Raw genomic sequence first — 13,874 nt, 5'->3', positions numbered from 1 at the left:
TAAGTAGAATGACCACTGTCAATATGTAGCCCAGCAAAACCAACCCAAATCATATATTATGTTTAGTACAATGTCTATGTTCACAAGTTGCTAAGATTGGTGTTTACAGAAAGCTTTAGAGACTATAATACTTCAGCATGATTAATGAACCAAAATGTGATGCAAGATATATGCAGTTCTGCAGCAGGTGCTCATATGTCTTCATGCATAAGATAAATAGATGCACACTTGTAATTACAACTGACATTGCACAGAAAACATACATGCTGGTACACATTTATACTGAACGTATATTCCAGGATAAAATTTTAATATAGATAGGCTTGTTAGTAACATGACACTTCGCTATAAAATTATGTACACTGTTAAAGAGCTAGCTGTGCATATCATAGCACCTATGATATTATGGTAGCACCTAAATGCTAATTTTTGATTGCTTCAGTCAAAATTTAGCACCTCTTAAGTGCTACCATGCATGACATTTCTGAGATTTAGCTATGTACATTAATTCAGAAGTATATAATCATTTAACCCACATTTGTGATTATAATGAGATTTAATATTAGCATATACTTGTATATATACGTGTTACTAAGCATTTATGTATAAGCCTAACAACAGTAACCATATAAGATGTAAATGATGAATGGAAAGTTATACAACACAACTTGTTCAGATAATGAAGTATTTCTAAGGTGAAACCCCAACCTCTACATCTTGTGTCACACCAGTAACCTGCACATATTATGTGAAGCTTAAAATGGTGAAAACCTAAACTTTCATGTTGGGTTTTTATATGTATATAAGTTCCTGCAACAGTGCACATACCATTTGCAAATGTGTGGAGTATCAGAAAGGTAAACACGAAACCACAGAATAGTGCATAAAGTGTAGTAATAATAATAATGAGTCATGATATGTACATGACATGCTATAGTGTTGCAATTTATATTTTAAATATTAAAGTTTAATGTATGAGTATAATACTGAATTTTTAAGGGATGTATTCTGAGTTTGCTCTATGTTCTCAGGGCACACACTGAAGTTAAATTTTACCAACTACTGAAAGCTTTACAAACATTATGTACATGAGTTCAAACAGGGGCGTAGCCAGGATTTTTTGAAGGGGGGTTCCAGCACCAGCATTGAGTTACTAGAAGCAGGGGTCTGGGGGCACAGCCCCCAGCCGCTGAGAGACTTTCAATATTTTAATAAATCAAAACTCAGCAAATCGCTATATTTTATGCAAAAAGTACATTAATTATGATGCATTAAGTGGCCCTGGGATGAAGGTACTGTAGTACTAGATAAAGTCACCTAGTGGAAGCAGACAGCATAACACATAGAGACACATATAGCTAGTAATCTGTAAGTGATGGTTATATCTCACTGTGGTATAGGAGCCATGAATCCACTGATACAAATGACGATCAAACAATATAACTATACAAATATGCATAGCATGAATTCATTTTGCATAACACAAGTGATAAATTACTGGAGCTCTATATCTTTAAACACTGCATACCAAAGCTATAGCAGTATAAGGTCATGCTAAGTTTTGCATTTAATGTTGGAATGTCTGAAAAACTTCATATGGACATGGATATTTACATGCATGTTCTATTAGAGTATACCTGACTGCTCTATTAGAGTATATCGATCTTTTAAACAAGTTTTGAAGAGGGCTCATGTTACCTCTGTAAATCCTTCCCTGAGAGATGAATGTAAGTTTTATCAATTGTTGTGCTGTGCCATTACACTATATTGCTCACTCATTTTGTCCTGCCACACTAAATGGTGTGTTAGGATCCTGCTTGCAGAAGTCTAAATCTTACAGGGGGGTTCCTGAACCCCCCGGAACCCCCCCTCCCTACGCCCCTGTCAAAACTCGGGTCACTGGTAAAATAGTTACATTCTATAATGTTACTAAAATTGGTGATGGTAATGAAGAGAAGGTAACTCATGAAGGTATGCCATATTTCTGTATGCCAGAGAAGGTATGCCAGAGAAGGTATGCCAGAGAAGGTATGCCAGAGAAGGTATGCCGTATTTCTGTCATAGTATGGTTAGCTGGCTAGATGCCAATAAAAAGGCCTAGGACTGAAAAAGATGTTCTCTTTAATATAATTATGCTACATGGTATATGTTATATAGCTGCTTATAGAAATCTATTAGTGTGTGCATGCATTTGTGCTGCTACATGCCATGAAGTGTTTGATTGAATTCTCAATTTCCTTTCAAGGTAGAATGATTATTATTTGTGGATGTAAAAACATGATCTGCTCATCCATATACAATATGTATTATAAGCAGCAGTGTATGGTCTGCACTTGTTATTACTAAGAACTACAAAGTAGCAGGATGTTCATTGGTGTGTTATTCTTAGTGTGCCTCCTTTCAGGCATTGTAGCATATTCTGCTCCTATACTTAAGGAGTTATATTCAGCACATCTGTGTCTGTACAATCATGTAGAAAGTGATGTCACTATATCTGTAATATGAGTTTTAAAAAATGGTAGAAGATTTTCTTTTCTAAGTTAATTTCTACAGTGCTACTGATAACTGATAATATACTTTAAATTGTTTTGTTAACTCATTCGAAGAGTTATGAGCCCATGCATCATCATCTGAGCTAGCATTGATGCATCCAAGTTCATGCAAGACAGTTAATTACCCCTGCATGGTTAAATAATTCACTGATCTTGAATGAGCAAATTTAGTTCCACAAAAGGTTGAGACCCTCTGGACAGCTCTAATAGAGTATTCACATGTACCTTCCCCCACTAATTCAAGCTGTGTGCCTTTCACAGCATCATAGCATTGCTAAATATCATTCCTAGGGTCTAGTTCATGTCACTATTAGAATTAGTATGCACTGCATAGTACATACTTCAAACACCACATACACGTAGTACATACTTCAAGTATGCATCACATTATATACATAGTGAAAATCATGACTAATCTTGTAGGTATATCTAGTCAATCATCACATGATTTTGATAAGTAGTTTATCACCATGACTATGTACCTTAACACCTTAACACATACCATAATTCATTAATGCAATTATCACATAATAACATCTTATCCCATAAAAATATTTCTAAAGAGAAAAGATTGACGAATCCAACTATTGGCATGGGTTCGTGATTTGAGGTGAAATTAGCAATGCTACTGTACTACTACTTAATGATTATGTTCATATGAGCTGCTGATGAATAAATTACAATAGAACATCTTTGGCAGCATAAAATCGTATACATATGAGAAGGGATATGTTATGCACATTTTAGTTACTAACTTTAACAATTGATAAATTCAGAATGGAGAGGGCTATTGAAAGGGAGTAGATCATGTAGCAGGGGTGGATCCAGGGGGGCCAGTGCCCCCCCCCCCCCCCCCCCCCCTTCTTCATGATTGTTTTATATAGTGTTGCTCATTGAACATATAGGTATAGGCAGGCACCTTATAGACATAATTCAAATATTTTTTATGCAGTTTATGACCATGTGTAATATACTATTAAATGTGTCTGTAGCAAATTTTTACCCATATTGACATAGCACAAGGGGAACTAGGTGGGATAGAGTGCCCTCTACGTTAAGAAATCGAGATACTCTTGGACTAATAGAAAAGTCATTTTCTCTAATAAAGCAGTCAAGAGTAACATAATTATAGAACACTGTTTGTCATTTTAAACAACTAAAGCACCTATTCTAAATCGAGTTAATGACTCTATCCACACCCTAGTAGCTATAGAAATTCTCTGGAGATGCAGCTGCACACCAAATGCCAGGATTATCTATATGCTAAAAAATTTTTGTGATGCTTTATGCAGGGGACCTTATGCTAATTCTAAGAATTTCAACTTTAATTCAGCACAAAAATCATTCTCAAAGTCAAATTTTCAAAATTGCTTTATAGACTTTATAGCTACTACAGCTCAGTAGTATTCATGCTTCCACTAGCATTGAATTTTCATAAGCATTTACAAATTTTAGCCAAAATTATCTCACAATTTTAAGTTTTCAAAATTTCATTAGCGAGCAGTTTAAACTAATTCTGCATGATTTTTAACTCAGTGTCTTCCAGTGTTTGAACTATCAACAAATTTTAGTCAAAATTGTCACCAAATTCAATCTTAGAATGTTAATTTTTCAAATTTTCCTTAGGGAGCAGTCCAGGCCTTTACATGCACTAATCCTAATTTTTAGCTCAGTAGCTTCCAGTGTTTGAACTATTAACAAATTTCAGTCAAAATTATTGCCACTAAATTTAATTTCAGAATGTTAAATTTTTAAAATTTCCTTAGGGAGCAGTCTATAGGCCTTTACACCAACTCTGGTTTTTTTAACTCAATATCTTCCAGTGTTTGAACTATAACAAATTTCAGTCAAAATTGTCACTAAATTCAATCTCAGAACATCAAATTTCCTGGGGGGAGAGGGGTATGCCCCCAGACCCCCTAGAAAGCTCATGCTTAGCATTTCACGGAGTGTGCTTTGCACACTGTGGAGTGACTTCTACCTGTGTGCCCTCCCTTCCCTTCCTTGCAAAATCCTGGATCTGCACCTATTCAGTATGCAAACAGGTAACAGACTGTAACTGATATCTATAATTCAAAGTTAGTGAGTTTAGTTGGTATACATGTCTGAAATCATTTCTTGGAAAAACAGTGAAGGCGTTGATTGAAAAAAAATCTGTGCATGTGTTTAATTAAAATTATAATAATTGATTATAGGTCAGAGCCTGCTGCAATTGTAAGTGAGAATTTTGATTAATGTATAGACGAGTATACCTTTTACAAAGGCACACATAATTGATGACCATGCACACACTGACGGAATATTCAATAACACAATTATGTGTGGCATCTAATCCACTCTATGATCTACAGTATATAGTCCTATATTATCAGAAGTATGAAGCTCACACTAATGGTATACTACCTTCATTCACTGAGTATGATGTACATACTGAAGTATACACATCATACTGAGTGACCACAGGTGGCTATATTAGTATGAACTTCATACTTCTGAATTTATGGTATACTAATATCATAGTGTATAACATGAATGAGCATGAATGTTGCTAGAAGACTCAAGCATTGGTATATAAACAACACTCTCTCCTACATGTTTTAATAGTGTAGCTCTATAATTTTTAATGAACATGCATCCCCACTTGTAACTAGAGGTGCGCAATTATCTAGATGTATTTGATTATTGAGATATCATAAGACTTATCAAGATAAGGATGATAGGTTTATTAATTTAGATAATAGTAACTTCCATAAATTATTTGTATACCTGATGGTGTCAGTGCGGGGGGCTCTAACTTTCATACCACTTGGAAATAATGTTAAGACTAACATTTTTCACTTTTACATAATCTTCAAATTGCAATTTGCTCACTTTACTGGTTATAATTACAATATCGGCAGTTTATAAAATAAATAATTGTTTCAGTTATCGAGATATGTTAGATAGTCGAGTTAAGTTCAAAGGAAATATCGAGATATGTCAGTCATTGCACACCTCTACTTGTAACTGTATTATATAACTATACTTTCCGAAATTTTCGAGTGTGCCTTTTTGTATATCTAGCACCATGATAGATTGTCATACATATGATTGTAATACATGCAAGTGTATAGTAGAGCGGCTAAACAACAAATTTTGATGAAATTGTTCACTTTGTGATAAAAGCATTAAGTTTTCTGTGGAAGTTGAGTGAGGTATACTAAATCATTTGAGATACAGTTCTACATCAAAATCATTGCCTTATGGCATGTTTTGAAACTTTAAACTAAGTTATAAGCCCATTTCTAGTTGCTCGGGAAACCATACAAGTGCATTCAAAATTTTGTTTTTGCTTAAATCACATGAGTGTATTTCAAATTAATCACAGGCCAGTGCAATCAGAAAATCTTTCAAAATGATAATCTGTTTCTAATGGAGCTAATATTTCATGCAGTATTAAAAGTACAGGCACAATCCAATAGAATAAATACACAGTACATCTATGGCTTCATATACCGTATAGCTGGAAATTTTCAAGGGACGAAACTTTCGCGAGTGATGATAGCTTCGTGAAAATATAATCGTGAAATGTTTCAGTTTATAGTTTATACACATTAGTCTCGCGTAGCCAGACCACTGATTTTCTTTCTTTTGTGTGTGGGGCCGGGGAAAGAAAAGGGTCTGGTGAACATAGTATATATAGCATCGCCGTTACATGGACTATCCCGAGATTGTGGGGATTCTACTGCGCAGCTTCCGGATTGTTGATTGGCACGAATGGCGTGATTTGTTAATATTTGCGTCATCTGCATCCTGTTACCATAGCTAATACTGAAATATATAATATATGGTAATAGTACGCAAATGCAGCAGATCACGTCATTTGCACCAAACAACAATCCGGAAGCTGCGCAGTAGAATCCCTTGCTTCTTATCTAATGACCTGGATGGACACATCCCTTGATCAGCTTTTGGATATGACCATTCCTTGCTTGTCTATGTTTCAGTATAATTATTTACTATTGAGCACCTTTATGGTTTCCCTAGTAAATTTTCCATTGATTTTCTTTTTCGGGTTCTTTGAGCATGATATGATTGGTAATTTTAATGGAACAATATTTAATATGAAATAAGCAAATGTGGTACCGAGTTTGATGCTTTTATCAAAAAGTGAACGATTTTTTTTCCTTAGCCGCTCTACTAAAGGGAAAATTAAGATTTTCATGAGCTACTATACTAGGTAAGTAATTAGCTAATAAGGTCAATTGCAATAAAAAGTGAAGCGAAACAAGGAAGCTTTATAGCCTATGTCATTGCATGGCTATATACTAGCTAACACATTTCTAAATATTGGTGTTATATCCAGAAACTGTACATGTGTGGGTGAGGAGAGCGAGTTAGACTAAAGTAAAGTTAACAGTCACAATGATAACATTATTATAATGAAGAAAAACTACTCATAGGTATGTTTAGTTTTCAGCCATGCATACAGCCAGCCCATGCATGCATGAATGCTTATGTAGGCTTTCAGCTAGCTATACCATATGATGCTAATATCACAGTAACTTGTTGTGACACCATCAATGATGTAGCATTCCAATTTCATGCTACATAATTCTATGGAATGTGTCAAGATCACCACATAGCTACTTTATTAATATCTATACTCAACCTACTAATAGTATGACACTGGAAAGAAAATTCCCTCATCAAAACTGTTACACAATACATGAAAAGCCATTAACTTGACTGACTGTCTGGTTTACTAAAAGGCAACAAAAAAAATAGTCAATAAAAATGATATGCAGATGCAGTGCTCCACAATTTAAGAAACTGTATTAAATCCTGTAATGTTCTATTATCTTCATCACTATGTCTGCTTTCTGATGATCTTATTGTGATACAGATCTAGAGTCATTAATTCATTAAAGGAGGATTACCAGCAGCAATGATTTAAATCTGATTTGTACATGGTCAAAAACATGATTGATATAATAATTATTATTAAGAAATGTTTAATACTTACACGTAGATGCTATCAATTTTCACAGGTATATACTCTCAATGAAAAGTTGATATCTGTATAATGTTAACCAACATTCAAACTTTAAATTGTGCTGTACTTATACTGCCAAAATGTCGTTCTCAGCAATATAAAGGCCTTTATCATCAACATTTCGGGACTACCACACTATAAATTCAGACAGCAAATCATGTCACAATAGATTCTCTAGTAGCATTCCCTGCCATGATTTGCTGTCTGAATTTATAGTGTGGTGGTCCCAAAATTTTGTTGATAAAGGCCTTATATTGCTGAGAACGACATTTATGTACTATAAAACTGCACTGCGAAAATATGTATGTGTAGCCAATGTACACATCCTCAAACTAGTACACAAATACATAAATAAATAAATAAAATCCTTTATAGCAAATTCATAAACTGTACTCCATTAATTTTATATTTGTGTACAACACATTTGGAAGAGTCAAAGTGTTTAATAATTCACTAGCACATTCTTTATCAGAACACTTCTTTTCATATCTGCAATCTTACCTGGAAGAAACAATGTGAGCAGTATTAATTATTAATAACCACATGTATTTCTATTTACATCCTAATATAGCTGCATATGAAAGGGAGGCAAGAATGTATAATAATTGCCAATTCTCCAAATGTAGGGTTGTTAAATTTGATGCAACCTGCTAGCTGTCATTGCATGTAGATTCTATAACCTAGCAACATCTAATTTAGCCAATACTACTACACACATTGAGTGTAAATATATACAAAGCTAGTCTTTGCTTTTAACAATAAGTTACAGAAATGCTTAACAAGTTATTTAGGACACAGTTCGCAGAATACATGCAAACAAATGTACTGAACTGGTAGGGCTGCTGTACTGGTCAGTTAGTCCATAAATCTATCACTTGATCAAATTAGTAACTTCACATGCAAAGACATATGAATAAATCTGTTATGTATAACCAGTAAACCTTAAGTAGATAGTTGTGTTGGTTAAATCAGTGAATGCATTGAATAGAATCTGCATGTTGTACTTAGGATTTGATGAGAATCTTAGAAGATCACTTAACGCCTATGCGTAATTATTATGATCCATAGATAAATTGAACAATTCTTACTAGAGATTTCTCTGCAATGTGCACAGTATGTATAGTGGATAAATGTATCCATGCATAGTCAAGTCTGTGTATTCCGGCCACCTTCAAGCCAAACATTCCCCTTATTAAGCAAATAGATAGGTCACTTTGTACACAAATAACACATTTGAGATACCAGTATCTGTTGTGTAAACAGATGACCTCAATATGTAGTGACGTGATTAGACATGCAGGTTCCACTCTACAGACACACACACATGACTGTATACATTTACATAGAATGCTTACGTGGAATCGTGCAAGATACTGTTTGTGTGAGAGGGGATGAAAATGGGTCATAGAAGTCCACAAATGTAACCTCCACAGTGCATGATGTTTCAGCTACAGGTTGCTCTAATTTCCACTGCCATCCACCATTCAAACCAGTAGGTGAGAAATATGGGCACCCACTCTGTAAAAGTATAGAAATAATACAAGTCATACAATTTATTAGTAGCTACATACTTTTATCCATTTTCCACTGCCAAATTTAATGGAGGCATGACAGTTTTGTAAACGATTTATCACTTCCTTAGGTCTATAGCATTCCATTGGGATCCATGTCACATTAATATATTGTGATGTACAGGTTATATTTACAATTGGTGGATCATTGAATACTCCTGTTTAAATATAATAGAACAGATGTGTTAAATGATAGTAAATGCATACCAGGTAGTGGTTTTTTGTCATCTGGTGTAGTACAAAATGGTGATGTCATTGATGAATTGCTGGCTATTGTACTGTCATTTGTTGATGTGTTATTGTCCATGGATGATGTGATGGGACTTTTAGTGGACATCATATCTGAAAATGGTTTGCAAAGGTACATGTAAATTGTAAATCATAGTGAGTGATATACAGTAAATATACAGTATTATAGCTTTAAACTTATTGCATCTATCAAAAGACTTACTAATAACTATTTCACCAGTAGCATTGACTTTAGACTTTGTGTTGATCTCAACATAACACTTGTACACAGTACTAGTACTATTAAGTACTTCCCGAAGTGTATTATTATGAATATGTGTGAACACCATTAAGTTGTCCATAGGAGTTCCAGATACATCATCTCTATCAATTTCATTGTCATTGCTTTTCCATACAAAAGTCGCACTGCTAGTGACACCTCTCACAGTAGTTGCATTGCATTCAAGTACATGGACTGGCTGATCTTTAGCTGTCACATGTACTGTAGGCCTGGGAACTGAAGACAATAACAAGATGAAACGTATACAGTAACACAGCTACCTTTCACAAAGAAACTATGGTAAGAATTGTTGTGGACTATTCTTGGAAAATACATCCATAAACATGTATCACACAATTACCCTACATGCATATACATTTCAAAGCTTGCAGTTTCATGACAAGTATGATAGTAAAAATTATATAGATTGCAAGCTAATGGCATGGTCTCTATTATAAACACACATCAAAATATGGCCTAACTTACTGTTGAAGTCTCTTAATTCTATTGATTGTGATACAGTCTCTGGATTAGTTCCTGGCATTTTTACAACACAAGTGTACAAGCCATTGTCATCTTCAGTAAGGTAGGAAAAGTGCAGTGTACTAGTGCAACCATTGTCAATACAAGCATATGAATAGACAAAATCACTTCAATGTTCCCATGTAAGATTGCATGCATTTGAGGTGCTATTCAGGCGAATCCACAAAGGTATAGGTTAAATTAATTAATGCTATCTATATAATTTTAATAGACTATACTCTTCAAAATTCACATGCTGCCATGGAGTGAGAATGATGGTATGGTGTGAGAATGATGGTCAGAGTAAAGTTAGTCATTATTACACCTTCAATAAAATCTTATGGTCATCATCGCAACCATTCGCAATATAGTTGCCATAACTAATTAATAGCATTTCTAGGAGAAATCAAACTAGTAGCCAATAATGTTCTGCATGATACCATCGATCAAATGTTTCAATATCATGTAATGCTTCAAACTTTTATGATACTGTATAATATAATGCCGTTGCTCTGCAACACATCGAATCACTATGTTAAAGTGTGTAACAAATTGGGTATGTGAAAGTGCACGTCCTGGTCACAGTGATATTATTGTATTGCTTAGAAGTTTATTACAAGTTCAATGCGTGCGATTTTAATTTAAAAAAGAAATTGAGTCCTATATTATGTGGCTCTTTTGAAAACTTCCTAGACTACATGTTGCCACTAATGTTCAAGTTATCACACTGGTTGGTATATTTCTTGCATTGCAATAATTGTATAGTCAATGAGATTCTAAATCCATGCTCTAGTTTTTGACAATTGTGTATTATTATACTATTTGTTTGCTGGTATGTAAAAACGTAGAAAAAGACAAATTCAGTCACATATTGACACAAATGATCGTCATGCTCACTACGCAATAATGATGCAACTGGATATCAATTTAACACTATGTAAGGCATTGTAAGTATATAAGTCACAGAATGAAACTATTCTATCCCAATACTGAGATATGAGATGTTATGTGGCAGGGTGTAGTTTGTGCCCACATGCCCTATTTTCACAGGTCGGTTACATTTATTAAATAAACTGGTGATATTTAGAAAGTAGATGAGTTGATCTAACAAGTGAACATGTAAAACTGTTGATTGGATGTAAGTGTTATTTGTAAACTGTAGGTGTCCGTGAATTGGCTTTTTTTCTGGGATATAGCTATGTATTAATCGGAAATGACTTTGCAGGGCTGCTGCCACCAGACAAAAGCCGAGAAAGCTGATATTTGGTGTCCAAAGTCCCACAGCCTTGAACTATCTAAAGACATATAAGTTGTTCAAGTAATCCTGTCCGATTTTGGAGCCCATCCGATATTAGGTGAGTTACTCTACCAATAACACAATCTGATTCAGTAGTGTTACACTGTAATACAAATTTTGAATGCTAGAGTGACCAGACCCTTCCTCTTTTTACAAATAGTACAGGAATTTTACCAAGAATATTGGGTCAACCTCAGACTAATTGCAACAAAAGCAAACTCAACAGATTTTGTTTCCTTATTATGTCCTCAGTGACAGAAAAAAAGTCCTAAGGAATCCTCATGGGGGAACACCGTGAAAATCACTGAAATAAAAGCCCACTTTTTTGCTCCTTAATGATTTGATGTTTTTACAGTGTTTGTAGTCATATCTCAGCTAGGACACTACTTATATCAAAACTTATTACACCATTAAAAAGCTCTCGCAAAGATGAATCTTTTGGTACCAAAATTATCACCTTAGGAAAAGGTATTAATGAGTTATACTCAAATATATCCTGGATTTGCTTACTCTTTGTACATGTACGTACATGTGTAACTATTGTAGTAATGCCTTTTGGCATGTTTTTGCATGCATACAGAGTACAGGGGCGGATCTAGGATTTATAAAAGGGGGGGGGGGGCTAACTCAAGGTATTAATCTCTTGGGTAGAGGTGTGCGAAACATGCTGGAACTAGGGGGTCTGGGGGCATGCCCTCCCAGGAAATTTTTGAAAAATAGATGCTAAAATACTGCAATTTGGAGACATTTCCACATAAAATTCATAATATTTTCTGCCTGTAGATATTTTATATACTGCCTTTAGATTATAGGTATGGCTATCTGAATCATTTTGTTAATGGAAAAGTTTGGGTAGGCACAGACAACCAAGTACATGATGCACCCCTCTCACAATAGCACAACACTGAATAGGTGCATGTTATAATAATAATGTTGAAAGTGGAAAATTTTGAAATTTGAACAATACAAGATTGAATCTGAGAGCATTTCCAATGGAAATTGTGTATCTGAATTAACGATTGCCATACATATTAACTACACAAGTAGATAAATGAAGCCCTTTAAACAGACCAATGCACTTCATTGTATGTATAGGTGCAGGCAGATTTGGAAAAATTCCATAACAGAAGTTTTACAGAACCAACTATATGCTTCCAGTGTATGTTCTATTAGAGTAGTTAGCTGACTGCTCTATTAGAGTATCTCGATCTTGTACACCTCCAATGCTGATCCGGGTCCTTGTTACATAAACTTTAGCATAAATCCACTGATAATACCTTGGAAAGATGTTTATAAGGTGGTTTTATGAGTATTTGTATTTAGGCCACACCAAGTCAAACCTTAGTTTCTGGTCACCCGCCCGCATGGTAAACCTGAAACCCTAGTTTATGAGGACTATTATTAATATTACAGGTGCTTAAGTGCACGTGACCCAGCAAGACACTTATTTTTTACTGCAAAAGATCGATATACTCTAATAGAGCAGTCAGGGATTCCAATAGAGTAGTCACACTACTCTTAACTCTAATATTAGGTATATATGCCACACTAATAAAATGTTTCTAACTATAGCTAGTTTTGTCCTTGATTATATAGCTGTTCAGATTATAACTGTTACTAATGCTTCTGTAACCAAAGTAATTTCAGTAGCATTAACTACTAGTCCATGCAGATGGACCATAGCTTTAACTTTATAATTCAAATGTAGTCCTCTAATGATTAGTCTAGTAACTTCAAATTCCTTATCACTGAACACTACAGGGGCATGGAAAGCCGGCAACATTCAGTGAGCTTAAACTTAAACTTTTCCATAACTAAAATTAGATTGGCAAGTAGAAACCTTTATAGTTTAAACATTCCCAGATGATCACTAAAAAACACTAGTCTGGAGCACTCAATGACTCAAAACTTTGACAGTTACTTTTCTCAAGGTTACTGAATAGAAGGCTGGAAACACATAGCTAGTGGGCTAAAACTTCACATTTGAATGAAGAATTTCTGATGTGAAAATAGAAGTTAAATTTCATTTTGGATCATGATCATTTGAACAACTTAGCTATAAGTCATAGTAATACTTTCCTGACATAGCTAATGAGACATTTATTTCACTTGGAAAGCATAAGTAGCTACATGAGCAAAACATTTCCTATAGTATATTCTAAATAAATAAATAAATATACTTAAATGCTATACATCAGTGTATAGCTAGCCATGATCCATCAACAACTTTCCTAGTGCATTTTTTGCCGAAGCACAACTACTTATGTTGTTGGTTAAGTTTGACTAATAACAAAATCAACATGAATTTGCTAAATTGAGCAAATAATAATACCATACAGTATATTGTCACAGTAGAGTCTATAGTCCTGAAGTCCTGATCATCCGCCCG

General features: G+C 34.6%; 1 protein-coding gene across 1 annotated transcript; it reads right to left on the bottom strand.

Annotated features, from left to right (window-relative positions):
• Nucleotides 1-7,952: 7,952 nt before the first annotated feature.
• Nucleotides 7,953-10,283, bottom strand: LOC136268812 (uncharacterized). The gene is made up of 6 exons (XM_066064277.1): nt 10,153-10,283; nt 9,610-9,903; nt 9,366-9,500; nt 9,159-9,316; nt 8,943-9,105; nt 7,953-8,088 (listed from the first exon to the last, which is right to left on the bottom strand). Exons 1-6 carry the CDS (start codon nt 10,208-10,210, stop codon nt 8,030-8,032), a joined length of 867 nt encoding a protein of 288 aa, XP_065920349.1. The 5' UTR covers nt 10,211-10,283; the 3' UTR covers nt 7,953-8,029.
• Nucleotides 10,284-13,874: the final 3,591 nt, after the last annotated feature.

This window comes from Dysidea avara, chromosome 10 (genome assembly GCF_963678975.1).
Source record: "Dysidea avara chromosome 10, odDysAvar1.4, whole genome shotgun sequence".
Taxonomy (NCBI): domain Eukaryota; kingdom Metazoa; phylum Porifera; class Demospongiae; order Dictyoceratida; family Dysideidae; genus Dysidea; species Dysidea avara.
This window is presented reverse-complemented; position numbering and strand designations above follow the sequence as displayed.

Bases quoted from the DNA above. Each gene is read 5' to 3' on its own strand.
- LOC136268812 (XM_066064277.1), bottom strand. From the start codon at position 10,210: ATGCCAGGAACTAATCCAGAGACTGTATCACAATCAATAGAATTAAGA. The intron at 9,904-10,152 runs GTAAGTTAGGCC...TATTGTCTTCAG, and splicing joins AGAATTAAGAGACTTCAACA to TTCCCAGGCCTACAGTACAT. The intron at 9,317-9,365 runs GTATGCATTTAC...ATATTTAAACAG, and splicing joins TGACAAAAAACCACTACCTG to GAGTATTCAATGATCCACCA.